This window comes from Gopherus evgoodei, chromosome 1 (genome assembly GCF_007399415.2).
Source record: "Gopherus evgoodei ecotype Sinaloan lineage chromosome 1, rGopEvg1_v1.p, whole genome shotgun sequence".
NCBI lineage: Eukaryota > Metazoa > Chordata > Testudines > Testudinidae > Gopherus > Gopherus evgoodei.
Window position 1 is genome coordinate 169,694,926 of NC_044322.1, and position 24,969 is coordinate 169,719,894.

Genomic DNA, 24,969 nt, shown 5'->3' on the forward strand with positions numbered 1-24,969 from the left:
GTATATATTATGTAAATATTTTAAAAGTTCTTGTTTTCAGTTTTGCAATTTCACAGTTTTAACTTGAATAAAACTTTGAAACACTTCAATGCAAATTTATTCACCAATTAAAAAAAATCCCAGAAAATCTAAGCAAAAATAACTTTAGCTGTGTTTTTATATCCTCCTTCCCATAAAACCAAACCCTCTGACAGAGTGCGGAATTATTGTATGAAACCTCAATGTCTTTAACAATAAAGCATAAATGTAATGGATAGGGGTTTGTAAATGTTTAATAGAAGAGGTTAGGTGGGTTAGACGTTTTGCTAATTCTGTTTTCAGGATTGCTGTTAAGTTGATATTTAATAGATGTTAAACACTTTGTTTTGCAGAGCTTTCTGAGATTGTCAGTATTAAAACTATTATCCAGTTATGTAAACATTTAGTTACTAAAACTTTCTTGCATTTCTGTTTGTAGTTAATTCCTCTCATTGAAGCTATGCTTAAAGAGACCAGGTTACAAATTGGTCCATTGTTTTACCAAATAGCAGAAACACTGAGCTCCTGGGAAACAAAGACAGAAATCTTAAATGATGATGGCACAGCTGAAACTTTCCGGAGACTCTTGTCGAATTTCTGGGACAGTCTCTCAAAAATGTATGTACTCCATGTTGATGCAGCAGATGCTGATGAGAAGTCTTTGGTTGCTATATCCTGTATGCTACAAATTCTGCAGAGCCCAGAAAACTCTATGAAACCAAGCAAAAGAAGAACCTTAAAAATCAGATTTACAGATGAGAATAAATCTGAAATAAACACTGAGAATGGGAAGCCTGCTGAAGTGACAAATAATGGTGAATCTGAAATACTGACTGATCCACCACATATTTTGTTTCTAAGGAAAGAACCTTTAGAAGATTTAGTCTGTAGCCTTGCTGAAATGAGTATTGTGTATATCAGTGAACAGAAGTCTGATCGGCACTTAAAGTTTCTCTCTGCTTTGCTCAACTCCTTCCCTTCTAACAGAGTATTTCAAGTGCTGTTAGAGCAGGAAAATGATGTAAGTGCTGCTCAGACTGAATCCCAGGAAGATGTAAAACTTCAGCATGAAAATCCGTCAGTACGGTTTTTGCATCAGAATTTAATAGCTTGGTTGAAAGAAGACTGGAGGAAAGAGACAGATTTTCTGGTTGATATTTTGTATAGTGTCCTTAGGTGTTGTAACAATAATACAGAGCGCAAAAATATTCTTGATGACTTAACTGAGGTAAGGCTTTCTTTTTTACTTTGCAAATCGAAGAATTTATATAATGACTGTCCTGATTTGTGGGCTACAACTGGCAGTGGGAATAATAGTTATTTTGGATCTGGAAAATGTATTCTGACTCAGAATAACTAACATATTTGTTTGGGATAAATATGACAAAGGGAAGATGGAATTAAGAGAGTTTGGAATTAGAATACTAGGAAAGGTGTTATGACATTAATATGTTTATCTCTTTCACTTGACATAAATATACTGTACTGAAAATAATGAATACATCTGAAGATTTTTGTTCCTAAATTACCATCTTCATACAGTATGTTTTATAGTATTAACCTGTAGCCTTTCTCTTAACCACAGTCACTTCTACCCATTTTGATCTAGTTGACAGGAGAAACTTAGGTTGCCATTAAATTGGGCAATTATAATTTCTTTCATTGATTATTGGCTGCTAAATAATCATAATTATGAGAGTAACCTATGTTCACTACTAAGGCTTTACAACTTCTACACATCCTTTTCAGAAATTAAAATTGGACAATAAATAGAGATTGCATTAAGCTTTCTTATCCTAATTGAATATATTTTATTAACTATATTTTTATTTGTTTGGTTTTCCACTAGATGGATCTGAAATGGAGTATTTTCCTACAAGTAATTCAAAAGGTATCTTCTTTGGGAATTGTATTCTTATTTTGCATGCATACTTTTGGATACTTTCCAATCTTTAAGTGATAGGATTTCAGTTAGTTAAATCTAACTACAAACTAGTCTGATTTTCACAGTTTGAAAATCTAGTTATAATTAAATTTGAAACAGTACTGTTTTAGTATAACTTAAATATAGCACCTCTCTCACAAACCCATGGTAGGTAGCATTAGAAACTGAAGCACTTCTTCAGGGGTTCTCAAACTGGAGTTGCTGACAGCCCTGAGCCCACATTAAATTAAATTTTCCCTTTCTCCCTGTTTTTAATTTATATGGGAAGGACGTCACACTCAGAAGCTTGCTGTGTGAAAGTGGTCACCAATACAAAAATTTGAAAACCACTGACAGAGGCAGTGCATTGCCTGTATTATAAACTTCCATCTTCAGCATGTCTCATCTCTGATGTAGAGGGGCTCCTTGTCCATTCATATATAGAAGTCTCTAATGTGGGCAGTTGGGTGGCATGTGTTATATAGACTTCCATTCCCCTGAGCCATTTATTCTCGACAAAACAGCATCACACTGTGCATATATACTTTAGAATGCATGATGTGTAAATTCAACCACTATTTTGAAACCCCAGAAATACTGTCTAATTAGGACCAACTTATTTTATTTTATAGGCATTTGTATAGCATTGATCACCATATTATCTGAGCAACTCAGAAACATTAATACATTCATTCTTGCAACAGTCCTATGAAGTAAAGTAGTATTATCCCCATTTTTACAGATAGGGAACAGAAGCACAGAGAAATCTGTGTCTTGCCTGAAGTGATATGTGAAGTTGGTAGCAGAGCTGGGAACTGAACCCAGATCTCTTGATGCCCAGTATCAGTGTCATCCCTCCTCACTTATGGATGCCTCACACTTTAAAATTCCTTCCTGTTTTCTATTTTTTATTATTTATAATTATTGGCTCATCACGTAGCAGAATTTTTCTGCCAGTATATAATTTGGCATTAGTTTCTGGAAAAATGCTGACTTTATAACTTGGCATTAATGTATAGGAATGAAGTATTTTCTCTAAAGGCTAATACTTACTAATCCTATCTCCTTAAAGTTATTAACCTTGCAAAAATAGTTGTTTTCTTGTAAATAGGCGTGCTCGGACTCAGTGAAACATTCATTAGTCTCTGAGTGGCTGAAAGGTGACGTACTAGGGGAGAAGCTTGTAATACTAGCAGATGATCTGTGCTATAAGGGTTTGAAAACCACAACAACCTCATTGGAATTGTACTGTTCAGAAAGATGGACCCTCTTGAGCTTGGTATTATCACAGCATGTTAAAAATGGTAGGTGAATTGCTACTTGGCGGGGGGAAGAACTTCTTGAGGTTTTTCACCATATCACATTTTGTAATATCTTGCTGCTTCTCTATTTATATTTACCTAAGCTAGTATATTATGGCCTTTTAATTTCATTAAAACTAACCTGGAGTAGCCACTTGATATATTTCCATTTCCATGTATCTGTTAACAGGATTAGTGTTAATCTTGTTTCTTTTTAGATTTTCCATTTCTCTCATTGTATAATTCTTTAATGCAAAAATTGGATTTACTAAATGATTGACTGCAGAATAGACCATACCATCTGAAGTTTACTGTTCAGAAAGTAGTGTCAAATCAGAAGCGTTATGGATCTACATCTGAACCCTCTGATCTCAGACAACAGAAACAATTTATAAGTCCTCAGTCTCCTTATTTGGGGCACATGCACTGAGAGATATATGGTACACCTTTGTGAGTAACTGCCTGTTCCAGCTGTTGCTTCTCTTGTGTGGCAAGTGTGATATACACCTCGGTATTAATGAATTTCATATTCTGGTGTATTACCCAATTTTAAAGTCAATGTATTTATAGTGCTATCATTTTGTTTAGCTTGCCAGTATTTATTAAAATGCTTGCAGTAATGTTCCCTAGTTTATTTGAAGGCTGGATTCTTTTTTGATGCCCAAGAAGTGGTTCATCATTTCCCAAGAGATGCACCAGTCAGATGAATGCATACTGTAGAATAGATAGATCTTCATAATACCATTGTCTATTGCTGTTGGGTCCCAGAGGAGGGTGTCCAAAGCTTGCTCGCAGAAAAGAAGTCATTCAGACTTGCCGGCTTCAAAGTCCTAATGCACTGCTTCAGGATTGAATGTTTGCCCTATCATGAGTCAGTGTCAGGCATTTCAGTGGATGGCTATGGAACTGGAGGTACTGCTGCATGTATACCATTCATTTTGTGCAAAATGCTTGTGTAACAAACTACCCAGAATATGTTGGGTGTGTTCTATCAGGTGTTGAAGAGCTAGAACAGGGGTCCCCAATGCAGTGCACGCGGGTGCCATGGCACCCACGGGGGCATCTAAATGTGCCTGCGTCCTGGCCGGTGGTCGAGCATCTGCCACAAGCGGCATCATGCAGAGGCGTCGCCACCGAAATGCCGCCAAATTTCAGCGGCATTTCGGTGGATGCTCAACCGCCACCATGGTTCTTCGTCTGGCACCTGCCAGACGAGAAAAGTTGGGAACCACTGAGCTAGGACATCTTTGACTAGAGTGAAATGAATCAAGCTGTAGCACATACAAAATTAAAGCAGAACTCCCCTTCATCTTGCTTTCAATATTAGTGAATCTGGAAAAACAGGCAAAGACTGTTTATAGCATCTGATGGCTTCCATCGGATCTTACTTATCACACAGTAATCATAAAGTCTTTTTTTTTTTTTTTAAATAGAGTCCTTGATTGGTGAAATTTATGTTGAAAGAATTATTGATAAACTTCAAGCAGCTCTTTCAAAAGCTAAGGATCTTTCTGAAGCTGGAAATACTGAACCATCAGTATCATTCATATGTGACGTAGCCTCTAACTTTTTCAGCTCAGTTAAAGGGTGCTTACTGATGCCATCTTCTGAAGACTTATTGTTCACTATTTTCCAACTATGTGCTCAGAGCCAGGATGCTACACACTTGTCAGGTAACCCAATGCAGGAATTACTTTGTAAACTAAAATCTGACTTTAGAACATTTATTGTTCTGATTTTATTTGCATATGTGTTTAATGTTGGTTTGTATTAAAGGGTGATCTTCAGGGCAGTAGTAGAGAAAAGCCACCTCCAGAAATTTAAGGTTTTGTGCAAAAAAAATCCACAACATGTTACCTAAGTAATATCCACATAAAGCAGGATCGCTGTTTCTCAACTGGTCAGTTATAACTAGAGCTGTGTGACGTTTTTCAGATGAATAGTTGCAGTTTCTGGTTGACCAGAACTATTTACAAATTTGTGTCTAATTTGCCAAATAGTTTCAATCAAATTGAAGAAGTTATAACATTTTGGTAATGTTGAAACATTTTGTTTTGATCTGAAAACTTTATTTAGACTTTCAGACAGTTTGACAAAAGTAAAGGAAAGGATTCAGGAACAGGTGCTGATGGTGGTACTTCCCTTTTACACTGTGGCCCATTTGTCAGGGCACTCACTTAGGATACGGGAAACCTGGATTCAGTTCCCCCCTCTAACTGATGAGAAGGAGGGATCTGAGTCTCCCACATTGCAGGGGAGTGCCCAAGCTACTGGTCTATGGGATATTTTGATATGGGGCTTTCTCTCATCTCGTGAAGCTGTTCTACTTTTTTATAAATAATTAGTCACTAGAGCCAGGACTTGAACTTGGGTCTCCCTTCTCTCTGGTGAATGCCCTAATCTCCAGGCTATAGAGTCATTTTTGCTTTCTTTCCCTAGTCCATGATGACAAGAGAGAGTCATAGAATGACTGTGAATTGTTACTGAGAAAGACAATGGATAGTCATTGTGCCAGGTTGCATATTGGAGGAGATGTTGCCTGTAGGACCCGTGCCTTATTTGTTGAAGAAGTTGGAAGAGGTGGACTAAATGAAGGAAGGGATTGCAGGAAAAGGAAGAAGGGTCTCATGGTTAAGGCAGCTGAGTGCTGCCCTGGGGAACTGGAGTCTGTCCCTGTGTCTGCCACAGAGTGCCTCTGTGATGCTAATCAAATTGCATCATGACCAACTGTTTAAAAAAAAAAAAGAAAGGGAAAAAAGACTACAGTATCTGATTTGCTGAGAACTACGGTCTGATTTGCTAAACACTCACAGTTGCAACTGAAGTCAATGAGAGCTGTGCTTTGAACATTGCTGTATAATGCATTGAACTCTGAAAAATCAGGTTTTATGCATCTCAGATTGGATACTCAAAATTAGTGAATGCTTTTACCTTAATCTCTCTGTGCTTTAGTTCCCCATCTGTAAAATGAGGATAATGCTGCACCCTCGTCTCACAGGAGTATTATAAAAATAAATTCATTAGTATTTGTGAAACACTCTGATAATATAGTAAAGAGCACCATAGTGAAGCCCATGAAGAAATTAATAATTCTGTTTTTAGAACAGAGTTTGCATAGTGTGAAATAAATAAGGCCTGAGATCACACATTGAACAGCGAGGAGAAAATAAAATATTGAATGGCTGCTCATCAAGTGAGCACCATCCATTCTGTGCATTGACTAAAGCTTGGGTGGGTCCTGTAGGAAAAAATAGTATGTGGTCATGAGGGTCTTGAACTATCCAGACATTTGTTGGAAAAATAATATGGCAAAACACAAAACGTCCCATAAGTTCTTTGAGTGCTTTGGGGACAACTTTTTGTTTCAGAAAGTGGAGGAAGTAACCAGGTGGACAGCCATTTTAGGCTTGATTCTGACCAACAGAGAAGAATTAGTTATGAATCTGAAGTTGGCTGCATAGGTGCTGGAACTAGCGGTGCGGGGGGTGCTGCAGCACCTTCCGTCTTGAAGTGGTTTCCATTATATACAGAGTTTTACAGTTTGGCTCTCCACACCCGCACTATAAAAATTGTTCCAGCACCCCTGATTGGATGGCAATTTGGGTGAAAGCGATCGTACAATGACAGATTTCATGATCCTAGGGAAAGGAAGGAGTGAGAACTGCAGAATAAGAACAATGGACTTAAGAAAAGCAGACTTTAACAAAGTCAGAACTGGTAGGTAATATCCCATGGGAAGAAAATAGAAGGGATAAAGGAGTGCAGGAGAGCTGGCAGTTTCTCAAGGAGACTATATTAAACACACAACTGCCAATTGTCCCAATAGGAAGAATAAGAAGTGACCACTATGGCTGCATCAGGAACTCTGTAATGACCTGAAAATCAAAAAGAAATTCTACAAAAAGTGGAAATCTGGACGAATTGCTAAGAAGGAATACAGAAGAGTAGCATAAGCATGTAGGGACAAAATCAGAAAGGCTAAAGCACAGAGTGAGTTACGCCTAGCAAGGGACGTAAGAGGCAATAAGAAGAGGTTCTTCAAATGCACTGGGAGCTAGAGGAAGACAAAGGAAAGTGTGAGTGCATCGTTTAATGGGGAAACAGAGCTAATAACTGACGATATCAAGAAGGCTGAGGTGTCTAATGCCTGTTTTGCTTCAGTCGTCACTAAAAGGGCTAGTGGTGACCAGATACTCCACCCAATTAATATTAACAAGGGAGAAGGAACACAAAACAGAGAAAGAAGCAGGCATAAGAATACTTAGATAAATTTATTCAAGTTGGCAGGGCCTGATGAAATGCAGGCTAGCGTACGTAAGGAACTAGCTGAAGCAATCTCAGAACCATTAGCAATTAGCTTCGAGAACTCATGGAGGATGCGTGACATCCCAGAAGACTGGAGAAGGGCAAACCTACTGCCTGTATTTAAAAGGGGCAACAAAGGACCCAGAGAATTATAGATGAGTCAGCCTAACTTCAATACCTGGAAAGATACTGGAACAAATTATTAAACATTCAGTTTGTAAGCACCTACAGGATAATAGAGCTATAAGGAGTAGCCAGCCTGGATTTGTCAAGAACAAATCATGCCAAACCAAGCTAATTTCCTTCTTTGACAAGATTACTGGCCTAGCGGATAGTGGAGAAGCAGTAGATGTTGTTTTTAATAAACCTTTTGACATAGTCCCACATGACATTCTCATATGATTTAGATGAAATTATTATAAGGTGGGTGCACAACTGGTTGAAAGACCATACTCAGAGCCTATTTTATCAGGGTTTTGCTGTCAAACTGGGAAGTTGCATCTAGTGGTGTCCCGCAGGGATCAATACTATTCAATCTTTTCATTAGTGACTTGGATAATGGAGTGGAGAGTGTGCTTATAAAATTTGCAGATGACAAGCTGGGAGGTGTTGGAAGCACTTTGGAGGACAGAATTAGAATTCAAAAAAACCTTGACAATTTGGAGATGAAGTAAGATGAAATCCAATAAAGATAAGTGCAAAATGCTTTTCTGAAGAAGGAAAAATGAAATGCACAGCTGCAAAATGGGGAATAACTGGATAAGTGTTGGATCTGGAGGTTCTAGTAGCTCGCAGACTGAATAAGAGTCAACAATGTGCTACAGCTGCAAAAAAAAAATATTAAGAATATTCTGGGGTTTATTAACAGCAGTGTTTTATGTAAGACATGGGAGGTAATTTTCCTGCTTTACCCGACACTGGCGAGGCCTTAGCGGGAGTACTGTGTCCAGTTCTGGGTGCTATGCTTTAGGAAGGACATGGATGAATTGGAGAGAGTTTGGAAGAGAGCAACAAAAATGATAAAAGATTTAGAAAACTTGACTTATGGAGATAAGTTTTAAAAAAACTGGACATGTTTAGTCTTGAAAAAAGAAGACTGAGAGGAGACCTGATAAGGGCAGTTATAAAGTGGAGGAAGATCAGCTGTTCTCCATATCCAGTGAAGGTAAGACAAGAAGTAATGGACTTAATCTACAGCAAGGGAGATTTAGGTTAGATATTAGGGAAAACTTTCCAACTCTGTAAGGTTTGTTAAGCTCTGGAATAGGCTTCCAAGAGAGGTTGTGGAATCCCTGTCATACGAGGTTTTTAGGAACAGGTTGGACAAACAGCTGCTAGGGATGGTCTAGGTTTACTTGGCCTTCCTTCAGTGCAGAGAGCTGGACTTGATGGCCTCTTGAAGTCTCTTACATGGAATCAGAGAAATGTAGGCCTGGAATTAAAAATATCATAATACATATGCACAAGTTGGCCAAATTAAGGTTGCATCCTTAATTCTGGCATTTCCTAACAACTTTTGTATGCTTGACTTTTCAATTATATACATATTTTGCTTACTTTTATAGTAAATGTAAGAGGGTCCTGCAAATTTTTGACTTCAAATAATTGGTTACCAACCTAAAAAGTTTGAGAAACACTACTTCACATATTAAGAGAACAGTGATGTAGTGAATGTGCTCACCATTATGCATTATGTAATTTGGCAGTTAATGTTTTAACTACCTTTTTTTTTTGTGTTTAGATTTACTTGTCAATAAACTAAAGCACACTTGGTTATCTGGCCTAAATTCGCTTGTGCATCAGGTTGGCTATATGCAGAAACAGAGCACCTTCTTGCATAAATCTGCATTATGGGTCAAGAATCAAATTCAGTCTTCCTCTTTGGATGTTAAAAGGTAACTATGTTTACTGTGTATCTGTTTGTTTTGGGATATTAAAATATGAAATAATCAATTAAAAAGTAATCCTTTAACAGCATCAGCTTATACTTAGGTCCTAAATAATTAAAATGTTTATTATTCTGTCTGTGAGGTAACAGCATGAACTAAAATGCAAAGTGAAAAGCCATTGATGTGGCCTGGTACTGATGTGAAATGTTGTGTCTTGTTGTCACATGATTGTACTTAATTTCTCAGGAAGAATTTTTCCCCCCACATTTTCAGCCTTCAGGTTTTGATCTCCACAGTTAATGATTTGCTGACTAAGTTACTGGAAGCTGGGGAACTGTCTGGTTGTCTTCTGGGAACTTATTTTGGATGTATTGCTCCAAACAACTCTGAATGGGAAAAGTTGCGAGAATCTCTACCCATGGAGGTATGAAAACGACTGCAGTCTGAAAGCTACTGCACATTGAAATAGCTGATGTATCTACAAGCTGGGCTGCTTTTTCTGTAACCTTTCTGGCTTAATCTCTGGAGCAGTGTGGTTGGAAATGATGTGAAGTATGCCTCTCCTTCTATTGCCTGTCTAGTTCCAACCCCTGTGAGGTGCAGGAGCTCAGGGCTGCATGGTGCTATGCTACTCTGGCCATGATCCAGCACACTTATGCACGTGCTTATCTCTAAGCATAGGAATAGTCCCACTGAAGTCAGTGAATACGTACAGGTAAGCACATGTTGAGTGCTGAGCTGGATCAAGGCCAAAGTGCTCAGAAGCTTGTAGGAGCAAGGTCCAGATGAGAAAGCAGCGGAGGTGGATGAGTCCCTTTCCATACTGGAGGGGAAGGTAAGGGTATGTGCATGCATCTGCAGGGCCATACGTGCACAGAACATTTAGGCTGTTGTGTTCCGAATGATGCTGTACAAAATCCGTAAATATAAAAACTCCCTTCTTTTTGGATTCTACATAAAATACTGTTTAAAGGACACTGTCAACTTGCTTTATTTTGCGATTTACTGGGTTAAAAAATGCAGTTTCTGATAATGACCTCTTAAAAGTAAATCCTATTTAAAAATAATCCTTTTATAAGGCTTGTATTGTTCCTCTGCAGCTGTTTATAGTCTTTTCAACTGATTTAGGGATATAGAGAGAAAACACTGAAACTGACTGGTCTGAAAGTGTTGTCAAATAGGCAGAGTAAACTGAAAAAAACATACATCTATTTTCCTTAACTGCTGTCAGAGTATAATACTCCTAGTATTGTCTAACATAGTGAATGCTTATGGGAAGGGGGTAGGTTTAGAAGATAAAATTAAAAAAGAGCAAGTTAAAAATCACTTAGAAAAGTTAGATGCCTGCAAGTCACCAGGGTCTGATGAAATGCATCCTAGAATACTCAAGGAGTTAATAGAGGAGGTATCTGAGCCTCTAGCTATTATCTTTGGAAAGTCATGGGAGACGGGAGAGATTCCAGAAGACTGGAAAAGGGCAAATATAGTGCCCATCTATAAAAAGGGAAATAAAAACAACCCAGGAAACTACAGACCAGTTAGTTTAACATCTGTGCCGGGGAAGATAATGGAGCAAGTAATTAAAGAAATCATCTGCAAACACTTGGAAGGTGGTAAGGTGATAGGGAATAGCCAGCGTGGATTTGTAAAGAACAAATCTTGTCAAACCAATCTGATAGCTTTCTTTGATAGGATAACGAGTCTTGTGGATAAGGGAGAAGCGGTGGATGTGGTATACCTAGACTTTAGTAAGGCATTTGATACGGTCTCGCATGATATCCTTATCGATAAACTAGGCAAATACAATTTAGAGGGGGCTACTATAAAGTGGGTGCATAACTGGCTGGATAACCATACTCAGAGAGTAGTTATTAATGGCTCCCAATCCTGCTGGAAAGGTATAACAAGTGGGGTTCCGCAGGGGTCTGTTTTGGGACCGGCTCTGTTCAATATCTTCATCAACAACTTAGATGTTGGCATAGAAAGTACGCTTCATAAGTTTGCAGACGATACCAAACTTGGAGGGATTGCAACTGCTTTGGAGGACAGGGTCAGAATTCAAAATGATCTGGACAAATTGGAGAAACGGTCTGAGGTAAACCGGATGAAGTCCAATAAAGACAAATGCAAAGTGCTCCACTTAGGAAGGAACAATCTGTTTCACACATACAGAATGGTAAGAGACTGTCTAGGAAGGAGTATGGCAGAAAGAGATCTAGGGGTCATAGTGGACCACAAGCTAAATATGAGTCAACAGTGTGATCCTGTTGCAAAAAAAGCAAATGTGATTCTGGGATACATTAACAGGTGTGTTGTAAACAAGACACGAGAAGTCATTCTTCCGCTCTACTCTGCGCTGGTTAGGCCTTAACTGGAGTATTGTGTCCAGTTCTGGGCACCGCATTTCAAGAAAGATGTGGAGAAATTGGAGAGGGTCCAGAGAAGAGCAACAAGAGTGATTAAAGGTCTTGAGAACATGACCTATGAAGGAAGGCTGAAAGAATTGAGTTTGTTTAGTTTGGTAAAGAAAAGACTGAGAGGGGACATGATAGCAGTTTTCAGGTATCTGAAAGAGTGTCATCAGGAGGAGGGAGAAAAGTTGTTCGCCTTATCCTCTAATGATAGAACAAGAAGCAATGGGCTTAAACTGCAGCAAGGGAGATTTAGGTTGGACATTAGGAAAAAGTTCCTAACTGTCAGGGTAGTTAAACACTGGAATAAATTGCCTAGGGAGGTTGTGGAATCTCCATCTCGGGAGCTATTTAAGAGTAGGTTAGATAAATGTCTATCAGGGATGGTCTAGACAGTATTTGGTCCTGCCATGAGGGCAGGGGACTGGACTCGATGACCTCTCGAGGTCCCTTCCAGTCCTAGAGTCTATGAATCTATGAATCTATTATTTGCAGCTATACTGTATATACAATTTTCAGACATAAATGCAATTTTGAAGTTACAAGTGTCTCTTTAATTTGGCTGGCAATATGACTGAAATTAGACAGAAAAGGATTTTAAATTTAAATTAGGAATCCCCCACCAATAACCTTGCTACAGCAATTAGCCCTATGTTGGGAATAGTTCTCCAGTTATGGTACCTTTACCGGCTATTTGTTATGAACACTTGGGAATCATAATGTGGGAACTTTAAGTGACATTGTAAGTAATTTTGAATTTGAAAAGTTACACAAATGCCTGAGCCTTTGTATTATTCTGTAAAAATTACATGTAATTGTGGACAGCTCCTTTCTTGTGTTTGTTACAGTGGTTACACAAACCTCTTTTGGAAGGAAGACTGAGTATGAACTGCACGCACTCAGGAACAGAGGTTAAGCTATGCAAAACCACTAAACTTCCAAACCATCTGTGCACTGCAGCATTGTTAAGTAAAATGGCACTACTTATACAGGACCATGAGGTGATGTTTGAAAATCACAACGCAGAAAGGAAAAAAATTGAAAATATAAGTAAGTGAGGCCTGGTCTACACTACGCGTTTAAACCGAATTTAGCAGCATTAAACCGATTTAACCCTGCACCCGTCCACACAACGAAGCCCTTTATAGCTATATAAAGGGCTCTTTAAACCGATTTCTGTTCTCCTCCCCGACGAGGGGAGTAGCGCTGAAATCGGTATTGCCATGTCGGATTAGGGTTAGTGTGGCCGCAAATCGACGGTATTGGCCTCCGGGCAGTATCGCACAGTGCACCATTGTGACCGTTCTGGAAAGCAATCTGAACTCGGATGCACTGGCCAGGTAGACAGGAAAAGGCCCGTGAACTCTTGAATTTCATTTCCTGTTTGCCCAGCATGGAGCTCTGATCAGCACAGGTGGCGATGCAGTCCCAAATCCAAAAAGAGCACCAGCATGGACCGTACGGGAGATGCTGGATCTGATCGCTGTATGGGAAGACAAATCAGTTCTATCAGAGTTCCATTACAGAAGACGAAATGCCAAAGCATTTGAAAAAATCTCCAGGCTGATACAGAGTCCACAGCACAGTGCTGTGTGACAAGCGTAACGGAAAGCCAAAGAATCAAATGGACGCTCATGGAGGGAGGGAGGGGGTACCGAGGACTCCAGTTATCCCACAGTCCCCGTAGTCTCCGAAAAGCATTTGCATTCTTGTCTGAGCTCCCAATGCCTGAAGGTTCAAAAACATTTTCCCGGGTGTTTCAGGGTATATGTCGGTAATTTACATCCTTCCCCCAACCACGAAAGAAAAGGGAAAAAAATCGTTTCTCGCCTTTTTTCAATGTCACCCTATGTCTACGGCATGCTGCTGGTAGACGGGGTGCTGCAACGCTGAACACCAGCATCCCCTTCCCGGTGGCCGATGGTGCAATATGACTGATATCCATCTTCATCATCAGCCCGTGAGTGCTCCTGGCTGGCCTCGGTGAGGTTGGCCGGGGGCGCCTGGGTAAAAATGGGAATGACTCCCAGTCATTCCCGGCAGATGGTACAAAACGGCTGGTAACCGTCCTCATCATAGCAACTGGGGGCTGAGCTCCATCAGCACCCTCACCCCTTTCATGTCTAAAGAAAAGATTCTGTACTGTCTGAACTATCATAGCAACGGGATGCTGGGCTCCTTTCCCCCCCACCGTTTAATGTCCTGCCTCAACTATCATAGCAGCTGGAGTTTCTTATTCCTGCATTCTTTATTACTTCATCACACAAATGGGGGGACACTGCCATGGTAGCCCAGGAGGGTTGGGGGAGGAGGGAAGCAATGGGTGGGGTTGTTGCAGGGGCACCCCCTAGAATAACATTCAGCTCATCATTTCTGCAGGATCTCTGGGGCTCTGACATGGAGCGGCTGTGCTCTCTGGTTCTCTAGTACAATTGCCCCGTATTCTAGGCAGGACTGACTCTATTTTTAGACAAAACATAAAGAAGGGAATGACCCAGGGAGTCATTCCCATTTTTGTCCATGCGCCCCAGGCCGACCTCGGCGAGGCCAGCCAGGAGCACCCATGACAGCAGCAGGTGGTAGAAAACGACTGATATCCGTCATCTCATCGCCAGTATACAATGGCAGACGGTGCAATAGGGATGGTAACCGTCTCTGCTACCTTGCAAAGGCAAATGAATTCTGCTGTGTAGCACTGCAGTACTGCCTCTGTCAGCAGCATCCAGTACACATACGGTGACAGTGACAAGGCAAAACAGGCTCCATGGTTGCCATGCTATGGCGTCTGCCAGGGCAATCCAGGGGGAAAGGGCGCGAAATGATTATCTGCCGTTGCTTTCACGGAGGAAGGATTGAGTGACAACATTTACCCAGAATCACCCGCAACACTGTTTTTGCATTGGGATCTCAACCCAGAATTCCAATAGGCTGGGGAGACTGCGGGAACTATGGGATAACTATGGGATAGCTACCCACAGTGCAACGCTCCAGAAATCGACGCTAGCCTCGGTACATGGACGCACCCCACTGAATTAATGTGCTTTGTGTGGCCGCGTGCACTCGACTTTATACAATCTGATTTACAAAACCGGTTTATGTAAAATCGGAATAATCCCATAATGTAGCCATACCCCGAGAATGGTAAAACTAAAGAGCAGTTGATTTTATATTGTAGTTGTGAACCAAATTGTATTAATTGGTGGAAGCAATTATTAATGAAAGGTCTGGAATATAGCTGACATTATTACTTTATCCTATATCTTTTACAGTTGTTGTTCTGATCCTGCTTTAAGTGCACAAGTATCTTTTAGTGTGATGTTTATATATCTAGAACCCTTCTGGCCTTTCCTTTTTGCTTGTATTCATACTCTCTCAACTAACCTCTTAGCATACACTGAGGTAAAAATAGTTGTTCTTAAATACTAGCTATCCCAAAAGACTGCCTCCTGCATGATGAGCATACATGCAGTGTATCCAGGTATATTGGTACATACTTGAGTGTTAGGCATTGTCATGGTATAATTCCCCACTCTGAACCTTAGCGTCCAAAAGATGGGGTACCAGCATGAATTCCTCTAAGCTCAATTACCAGCTAAGTACTTGTAGCGCTGCCACCAACCAAGAATTCCAGTGCCTGGTACACTCTGGTCCCCCCAAAACCTTGCCCGGGGACCCCCAAGACCCAGTCTCTCTGGATCTTACCACAAGGAAAGTAAACCCTTTCCCTCACCGTTGCCTCTCCCAGGCTTCCTCTCCCTGGGTTACCCTGGAAGATCACTGTGATTCAAACTCCTTGAATCTCAAATAGAGAGGAAAATCCACCTTCCCCCCTCCTTCTCTCTCCCCCTCCCAGATTCTCCCTGAGAGAGAAAGTAATCCTAACACAGAGAGAAAATTAACCTTTCTCTCCCCCTTCCCTCCTTTCTCCCCACCAATTTCCTGGTGGATCCAGACCTAGTCCCCTGGGGTCTCACCAGAATAAAAAAAAATCCGGTTCTTAAACAAGAAAAGCTTTTAATTAAAGAAAGAAAAAACAGTAAAAATTATCTTTGTAAATTTAAGAAGGAATATGTTACAGGGTCTTTCAGCTGTGGGCACTGGGAATACCCTCCCAGCCTAAGTATACAAGTACAAATTAAAACCCTTTCAGCAAAATACAAATTTGAACTCCTTCCAGCCAAATACACATTTGCAAATAAAGAAAACAAACATAAGCCTAACTCGCCTTATCACCTAGTACTTACTATTTTGAATCTATAAGAACCTGTATCAGGGAGATTGGAGAGAAACCTGATTGAACGTCTGGTCACTCTCAGAACTCAGAGAGAACAATCACCAAAAACTAACAGCACACATAAAAACTTCCCTCCCTCAAGATTTGAAAGTATCCTGTTCCCTGATTGGTCCTCTGGTCAGGTGACAGCCAGGCTCACTGATCTTGTTAACCCTTTCCAGGCAAAAGAGACATGAAGTACTTCTGTTCTATTAACTCTTAACTATCCGTTTATGACAGGCATGAGATCGGAGATGTTATTGCAACCATTTTTTATATCCTCATCACTCCATCCATACCTCCGTCTTGTTCAGTCGCTTTTACTTGTGAAGTGGCTTAATTATTTTCATATTTTTAAATCAGATCTGACCATTGACATGCATTTTATGAAGTAGTGATGCCACTCCATGTTCTTCTTCTGTTGCTATTGAAGAGGAATGTAACTTCTCAGTGTGGTCCTTCATAAGAGGATGAAAAAGAAACAAACACACAGTAATTTTAACTGGTTTCTAACTTCAGACTGGGGTTACTATCTGAAATTCGGTCTTGACTGCCTAGTTTAGGAGCAGCAGTCAGGAAAATTAGAGCCAAGAAGAGGAAAAAAATATGAAGGTGTAGGAGAAGAGTCACTAACTAGAGTCCTTTCCATGCTTACCTATTGTTAACCCCAGAGTACATAAGTGTTGGTGCCAGGAGTCCAGCTCATTCCTTTCATCACCTGAAGTCATGTGTGAATGTAAGCGTTTTTCTGTTGTTTCCGAGATACATGGAAATGTAAGCAGAGGCTCTCCGCATACATCATGCATATATTAAAACAGATACTTTTGTTGGTTTGATTAGTTGCAGAACTGCTATACTCTTTGCAGTGGATTGAAGAACTTGATGATCCTCCTTGTCTCCTCCTTGAATTTCTCAACATGCTTCAAGTAATCAGTATTACATATGAGGACTTAAGTGCATTTGGTAATACAACCAACCTTCTGCAAATATTATTTAACAGGTAGGTACAGATTTAGAAAATACTTGATGAAATACAACATTCCTGACTTATTCTGGCTTTGGCATTTGCACGATAGAGATTATTACTTTTACTGATGTGATCTATTATAGAGATTGCTTTTACCGATGTGATTTCATTCCGACTTCTTTCATTAAGGTCTTTTCCTTGATATGTTCACATATGTAGGGTGTGTGTGTATGCATACAATCTACATGTAAATTAAATAGTTCTTTTTTTTCCTCTTTTTCTTCTGTAGATCAAAAGAGTGTGGAAGACTTTGGGCCTTAGCCATGGTTAGAGTGATCCATACAAAGAATATTGCATCCAGTGAAATAAAACAACTTTATAAGATGACTGAAGGGTATTCTAATACTACAATTCATAATTATTTGTAGTTGTGAGTGAATGTTGTTGATACTGTATTGCTACTGGTTCTGATGAATGAAATATGTAGGATGGGTACTGTTTATCATGTATATATGCAGTGTAAAATAAATGCAATTTACTGTATAAAAATGGCTTGAAAGAAGCAGAATATGAAATAATCCTTCTTTGAACCATGATCCCTAGGAGCCAATTTACATTTTCCTATAATAAAACTGAACTTTGTTTCCCCATTTCATTCTTGGCGTCTTGTTTACATGAACAGGTTTTTCCCATTAACCGAAGGCAACTTACATACAGTTCAGAGCCTGTCTCCATTTTTACCCGAAGAAGAAAAGGAAGAACTAGTTATCCAGTGTACTGCTAAACTTATGGCATGCATGCAAACCGAGCTCATCAGTACTGATGGTCAGTAACATAACTATACACTCTTCAGCCAGTTTGGTTTATTAATTTAAGATGGGACAAATTTGTAATTAATTTATTCGTAGTAATGCTTCATAGACTATTTGGTAAGGCAACTGTTTACTACAGACAAATTGTTGTTAATGGAACGAAACTGCATTATCTTTGTCTTGATTACATGTTGTACCAACAGTTTTATAAACTATTAAGGACTGTTCTCATATATATAACTAAGTATTACCCACATGGCCTTTCCAGAATGGGAAACAAATGACCCAGGTCCAGATTTTTTTGTTGCAGTATGAATTAATGTGACTTAGACTTCTAAGTGCCCTATGTCGCCTTTGAAAAGGTGTAACTTTCTGGAAAATTATCCCTTTGAGCCTAAACTTTTAATAGTTGGGTTTCTGCCCAAAGAGGAATTTTGTGGGAAAGTATAAGAAAAATCCTTTGAGGTGTTTGAGTATGATGTAGTTAAAATAAAAAACAAAACACTCTTCCTCCCTCTTCTTCCTTGTTTTCATTCATTTTTGGCCATGCTCTTATTGACCAAGCTACCTAAAAACTTGATACTTGTCATATGACTGTTCCTCAGTGAGGAGTATATCTCTTGCTGTATTTGAAAATCGTAGCATTGTCAAAACAAATTCATGACCATTTGGGCAAAACTGTGTTGTATCTTTGAGCACTTGCAAATAAACATATTGTAAAGGCTTTGTAAATGTGAATGTTAAACACTGGTTAAGGGGGAACAGTTGATCAGAATCTTGAATTTTCCTGCCCCATCAGATTCTTTATTTTCCACACAACTGGTGTGTATTTGACTATATTATCATTGGGTTATACATTCAGTTAACATTTTCTGGGCTCTCTATCTTTGCTTGTGAGACTGCATTTGGGCCACCAGGGCTGGACCTGGGAAATTTTAAGTAGATAACAGGGGAGTGAGTCGTAGACTATTCCCTGGTTGTATAGGAGATCCCCATGAGTCTCTTCAGCACACTCCTCTGTGACTGAGGAGAACAGATTCCCAGTCAGCTCCTCTGGTCCACATGTCCCATTCTGCCTCATCCTATTTCTCCAAAGGGTCCTGGCCAAGAAATGTGTGCCCAGTTTCTAAACATTTGTCAAGGAATGAGTTCCCCATTGAGTCTGTACTCTACTCACTTCATGAAAGAGCTGGTAAAGTTTTTGTAAATACAGCACCAGAACTTGTGTGAGGTGTATGCTCCTTGATTGCACATATAAAGAGGGCAGTTAATGGAATGCTCACGTCATTGGTATGGTGCTTGTAAAAAATGTACCTATTCTCCAGGAGGTGTAAATGCATATTTTCTTCTTTCTTTTAAAATGGAAATTTAAATGGAAAAAATACATTAATGCAGTAATAAGGATTCACAGTTAACATAGGTGTCTCTTTTCTGCATGTTGCATATGTGCAATATTTTCTTTTTCTAATTATCTCATTAAATGTATAATTTAACCCAGGGGTGGGCAAACTATGGCCTGTGGGCTGGATCCATCCCATGAGCTGTTTTAAGCTGGCCCTCAACCCACACCACGTGGCTTGGCCCCGCTCTGGCCGGAGCGCAGGGTCGGGGCAGCACCACGCAGCTCGGCCTTGCTCCGGTGCTCCAGCCAGGGCGCTGGGTCAGGGGCCATACCACGCAGCACCCAGAAGCAGCTGCATGGCCTGCTCTGGCGCTAGCAGGGTTGGGGGCTGCTCCACGCATAGGAGCCTGAGAAGGGACATGCCGCTGCTTTCAGGAGCCGTTTGAGTTAACCGCTGCTCAGAGCCTGCACCCTGAGCCTCTCCCCATGCCCCAAGCTCTACCCCAGCCCTGATCCCCCTCCTGCTCTCCAAACCCCTCAATCCTAGCTCGGAGCACCTTCCTGAACCCCAAACCTCTCATCCTCAGCCCGCACCCCCAGCTGAAACCTGCACCCCTTCCCGCACCCCTGCCCTAGCTCTGATCTCCCTCCTGCCCTTTGCACCCCTCAGTCCCATCCCAGAGCACCCTCCTACACCCCAACTCCTCATCCCCAGCCCCACCCGAGAGCCCACACTCCTCCCGCACCCCAACCCCAATTTAGTGAGCATTCATGGCCCACCATACAATTTCTATTCCCTGATGTGGCTCTTGGGCCAAAAAGGTTGCCTGCCCCTGGTTTAACCTATTGCTCTTTGTTTGTGCTGCAAAGGATAAATGTGCTGTTGGAACCTGAGTTTGCATTTTTTAATCACTTCTATCATTAACTGTGTAAACCTATCATAACATTTAACCGTAATAGCGGATTAACTACCGAAAGAATAAGAGAAATCTAAATATTGTCCAGAATAAATTTTTGTATGTTTGTATATGTAAGATACAAACAAAAAGTAGTAATTGGATATGCACTTTTTCTTTCTTATGCTGGCGTTGTCTTGTTAATAAATACATGAATATATTCAAGAGCATTCAACATGTTATATGTGCTTTTTACATGGTATTTTACTGTATTGTAGGAGCTTTTGGATATCTTGCCATTTTAAACTGCTGTTTACACAGTGGAAGCATTGATTGTCGAGAGCTACTGCCTGGAATACTAAAAATCATTATGTCATGGAGAAATGATAATGAGGACAGCTTCCTTTTCAGCTGGTGGGTAATTTTGCTATAACTTAACATAGCCAAATCTTACTATGTATTTTAAATCAGCCTATTTAGAAGGATAAAGAGTTTAAAGACAAAAATCTATTTTTTAAAGTTCCCATTCAGTAGGACTACTTGAATGCTTGAAGACATGCATACGTCTTTTTAGGATTGGGGGTTACATCCTTGATGAAGAACCTTAATAAATAGCTGGATTTTCAAAAGGGTTGAGCGTCCAGCAGCTTCTGCATACCCAGCACTTGGACGATCAGATCACTTATTTAGATACCTAAATAAAGACTTGGGAGGTGAATTTCAGGACCTGTATTTTAGAAATCTGGGCCTGAAAATCTGACCAAAGACTTAACATGCAGAGAAGAAATACTTTCATTTGTCTGAAGTTCATCCACCTTGGGTTTACTGAAGAGATCTGTGTAATGTTGTCATGAAATGGGGACGAACTGGCAAGAGAATTTCATTGTGCCTGCATTATGCATTTAAAGTAGGCAATCATTGTAGGTGTTTGTGTATCAATTCATATATTAACTTGTGGGATTTGTGCACCCAGGTGCTTGCACTTGAAACTAAACTCTGTGTGATTCATTCATATATTTTATTGGCTACAGGAAATCATTAAATCTTGTAAACTCATGTTGAATTGTATCCTTGAGTATAATGCAAACCGTAGTTTCAGTTACTAAACTTACTGATTTACATTAGGTTATTATTTGAGCAAATAGATAAGTATAATGTGTAGTTGGTGGCCTGTCTAGAATCACAGAATTTCTTATTTGTTTGTATGTTGGTTTATCTTGTTCTTGTTATGTAGACTTATTAGTCAGAGGAACTAACCTCAAAGAAAGCAAGGGTATTTTAAACACTTACCCAGATTCCAATATAGAATTTGAATTTGGCCTAAGAGGAAACACTAAGGCTAGAACAGAAATATTGTATTCCTCTGCATTAATGAGGATGGTTTTAACTTCTGTACTTCTGTTGCAGCAATCTTAAAGAAGCAACGCCTCAGTTGCTTGGTTTCAATATAGAGATGATCCGTTACTTTCCACTGTTGCTAAAATATTCCACGTCTCCACTGATGGACAATGAGTGGGACTTCATAATGTGCTCCATGCTGGCTTGGTTAGAGGTAATATGATAAGTATCATTGCTACTGAAATAGGACTCTCAGAATGGACATTCAACACTTATTCATTTGACACTAGACTAGTTTTTTTTTTCCTGTATTTAAAATAAGGAAGCTAAAGAAAAGATACTTAAGCCTTAATACCTTTCTCTGTATGTTCTTATTGCAGCTTTCGTCTGAAGGGTGTGAAAGTGCTTTACGTAATATAAGTACAGGGGTTGCATCATCTACCTTGGCTAGAAACATATTCATTTTACACCAGTATCATTACAAACTGGAAGGATGGATGTTAATTTAAAGACAGTGGCCCAAAACATAATGGCAGCCATATTTGTGGACTTGCTATATAGACATATCATTTTAGAGGATTTTCAATAGTTAGTCATATTACTTTCTGGATCTTGACAGAATAAAAATAAAAGCAGGAGCCCAATTTGAGGGAGGGGATTGATTTTTGTCCAAGGGAGTGGGCACCATTTTAGTAATTTCTGGTTGAATGTAAGTTTTCCACAATGTGGAAATGATTTAATGAATGAAGTTTATGAAGTTTTTTTATATTTGAGAGGGAACGGGTGCTTTTTTTAAACTATGGTTTTGGCCTACTTGGCCGTGTAAGGTTTAATGTTGCAGATACACACATTACTATTTGAATCCACTTGGTGGCAGTTTCTGCCTACCATTATGTAATGGGTTGTGTAAAAATGGAAACAACCCATTATTCTAAACCTTGATAAGAGCTGGGGAAACTTACTGTATTTCATTTACTTTCATTGGGATCCAGCAGAAGTTTTTAAATAACATTGTGAGGTCAAATACCAGGAGCTCTGCAGTGGCATGAGCACAGATTTGTCTTATTTACTAATTCTCATATAGTATATTTTGTAGAGGTAACTGACTCTTGCTTTTCCGTCAAACATCTCAAATCACTTAATGAACTACAAATTCTATAGTGATGTATAACTCTGTATAAATGTAGTATAAAATAACTGTCTTAAAGCAGAGTGAGGACTGTGAAATTACTGCCATTTTTTTTCCAGACAACAAGGGAAAACCATTCGCTTTATCATGTTCCACTGGTGCAAATTTTTGCCTGTGTCAGCTGTGACTTGGCTTCTGCCCTTAGTGCATACTTCCAGGCAGCAACTCCTGAGGCTATCCAAAATCTTCCTATGAACCTGATCAGTGAATGGAAGGAATTCTTTTCTGAAGGCATTCACAACTTGTTGTTAACTTTGTTGGTAAAAGTCACAGGCAAGTATATGACAAATGATAAGCAGGATAGTAGCTTGATATGACCAGTGACCTAAGTAGAGGTATTTTTAAGTAGAATAGCTGACAGACTAAGTTTGACTTTAATATATTGAGTGCTCTATTCATGTAGTTGTTAGACAGCATTTAAAGAGCACAAATGCAAAGTACTCCACTTAGAAAAGAACAATCAGTTTCACACATACAAAATGGTAAGAGACTGTCTAGGAAGGAGTATGGCAGAAAGAGATCTAGGGGTCATAGTGGACCACAAGCTAAATATGAGTCAACAGTGTGATACTGTTGCAAAAAAAGCAAACGTGATTGTGGGATACATTAACAGGTGTGTTGTAAACAAGACACGAGAAGTCATTCTTCTGCTCTACTCTGCGCTGGTTAGGCCTTAACTGGAGTATTGTGTCCAGTTCTGGGCACCGCATTTCAAGAAAGATGTGGAGAAATTGGAGAGGGTCCAGAGAAGAGCATCAAGAATGATTAAAGGTCTTGAGAACATGACCTATGAAGGAAGGCTGAAAGAATTGGGTTTGTTTAGTTTGGAAAAGAGAAGACTGAGAGGGGACATGATAGCAGTTTTCAGGTATCTAAAAGGGTGTCATCAGGAGGAGGGAGAAAACTTGTTCACCTTATCCTCTAAGGATAGAGCAAGAAGCAATGAGCTTAAATTGCAGCAAGGGAGATTTAGGTTGGACATTAGGAAAAAGTTCCTAACTGTCAGGGTAGTTAAACACTGGAATAAATTGCCTAGGGAGGTTGTGGAATCTCCATCTCTGGAGCTATTTAAGAGTAGGTTAGATAAATGTCTATCAGGGATGGTCTAGACAGTATTTGGTCCTGCCATGAGGGCAGGGGACTGGACTCGATGACCTCTCGAGGTCCCTTCCAGACCTAGAGTCTATGAATCTATAATGGATGAGCAACAATCACTGAAAAATATTTAAGGGATATATAATTACACTTCGATTTTTAAGAATATTTAGAATTGGATAATTTAGATAAGTGGAAATAGTGTGCCTTAGTTGTCTGTGACTGAACCCACTTGTAACCATAACAAACCGAGCTACAAATGTAACTTGCTGTTTTTCTCCATTCTGAACAGGGGAAAGCAAAGATCCATCTGAAAAATCCTTTCAGAACTCTATACTGAAGTCCTTAGGTGAAGTTCTAACATACATTTCAAAGGACCAATTGTTGAACCACAAACTGCCAGCCAAGTTTGTTGCTGGCCAGAAAACAAACCTCCCAGATAACCTACAGACTTTGTTAAACACATTATCTCCATTGCTGCTCTTCCGAGCTAGACCTGTACAAATCACTGTCTACCACATGCTATATAAGTAAGGAATCAACCAGTGATCTTTCCCTCTCTGTTTTTAAACTCTGTAAAATTTTGCATTTTGAAATGTGAGGAGACTAGTAAAATAGTTTTCCATTTAGAAAACTCACTAAGTGGTAATTTATGTACATGTAGTGAACTTTGATATACATATATTCACTGTAAATACTGAGTAATTTTAGACTAATGTATTAACATAAAGGAAAAACTTTAGTAAGGAACATGAAATGTAATTTGATTTTCTGACAGAATTGTGTATGTGCTTTAAGTATAGTATCAGTATTACAATCCTGGGTTGCCTAAGTGTTTTCAGTCTAACCCTGTGTTTTGAGATATACATAGCTTTCCAAAACTTTTGTCGATTGAGCTGAAATTTTCCCGGCTTGGTCTCTGCCTGAAGGTAAATTTTACTAGAGAATTTGAACCAAAACTCCCTCATACACAAATGTCTGAAAAAGGGGGGAATAATTCTTCCTTATTCTCAAGATTCTTCCAAACTTTCTTTGGACAGCCTCAGTGCCAGAAATTTGAAATGTGGTATATATACTTAACTGCCTTTCATGTAATTTATAAGGTACATATGACCTGAAACATAGGCTCCATAGCAGCTTGTGCCTCTCATTTAGAATGCCCTCAAAGGTCTGTAAAGGCTGATGATAGGCTTGCTCAGAAGTATAGAT

The 24,969-nt window shown here is 39.6% G+C and overlaps 1 protein-coding gene across 1 annotated transcript in view; it reads left to right on the forward strand.

The window, feature by feature from the left end:
• The window catches only part of LTN1 (listerin E3 ubiquitin protein ligase 1), a 49,288-nt gene that overhangs the window by 15,789 nt on the left and 8,530 nt on the right, over positions 1-24,969 (forward strand). Inside the window, exons 10-23 of the mRNA XM_030579544.1 lie at positions 458-1,246; positions 1,868-1,909; positions 3,054-3,246; positions 4,677-4,916; positions 9,290-9,443; positions 9,711-9,861; positions 12,697-12,898; positions 16,962-17,121; positions 17,378-17,482; positions 17,771-17,913; positions 20,417-20,552; positions 21,546-21,690; positions 22,725-22,938; positions 24,053-24,290. Coding sequence (XP_030435404.1) covers positions 458-1,246; positions 1,868-1,909; positions 3,054-3,246; positions 4,677-4,916; positions 9,290-9,443; positions 9,711-9,861; positions 12,697-12,898; positions 16,962-17,121; positions 17,378-17,482; positions 17,771-17,913; positions 20,417-20,552; positions 21,546-21,690; positions 22,725-22,938; positions 24,053-24,290 — 2,912 coding nt within the window. The remainder of the gene's footprint in view (positions 1-457; positions 1,247-1,867; positions 1,910-3,053; positions 3,247-4,676; positions 4,917-9,289; positions 9,444-9,710; positions 9,862-12,696; positions 12,899-16,961; positions 17,122-17,377; positions 17,483-17,770; positions 17,914-20,416; positions 20,553-21,545; positions 21,691-22,724; positions 22,939-24,052; positions 24,291-24,969) is intronic.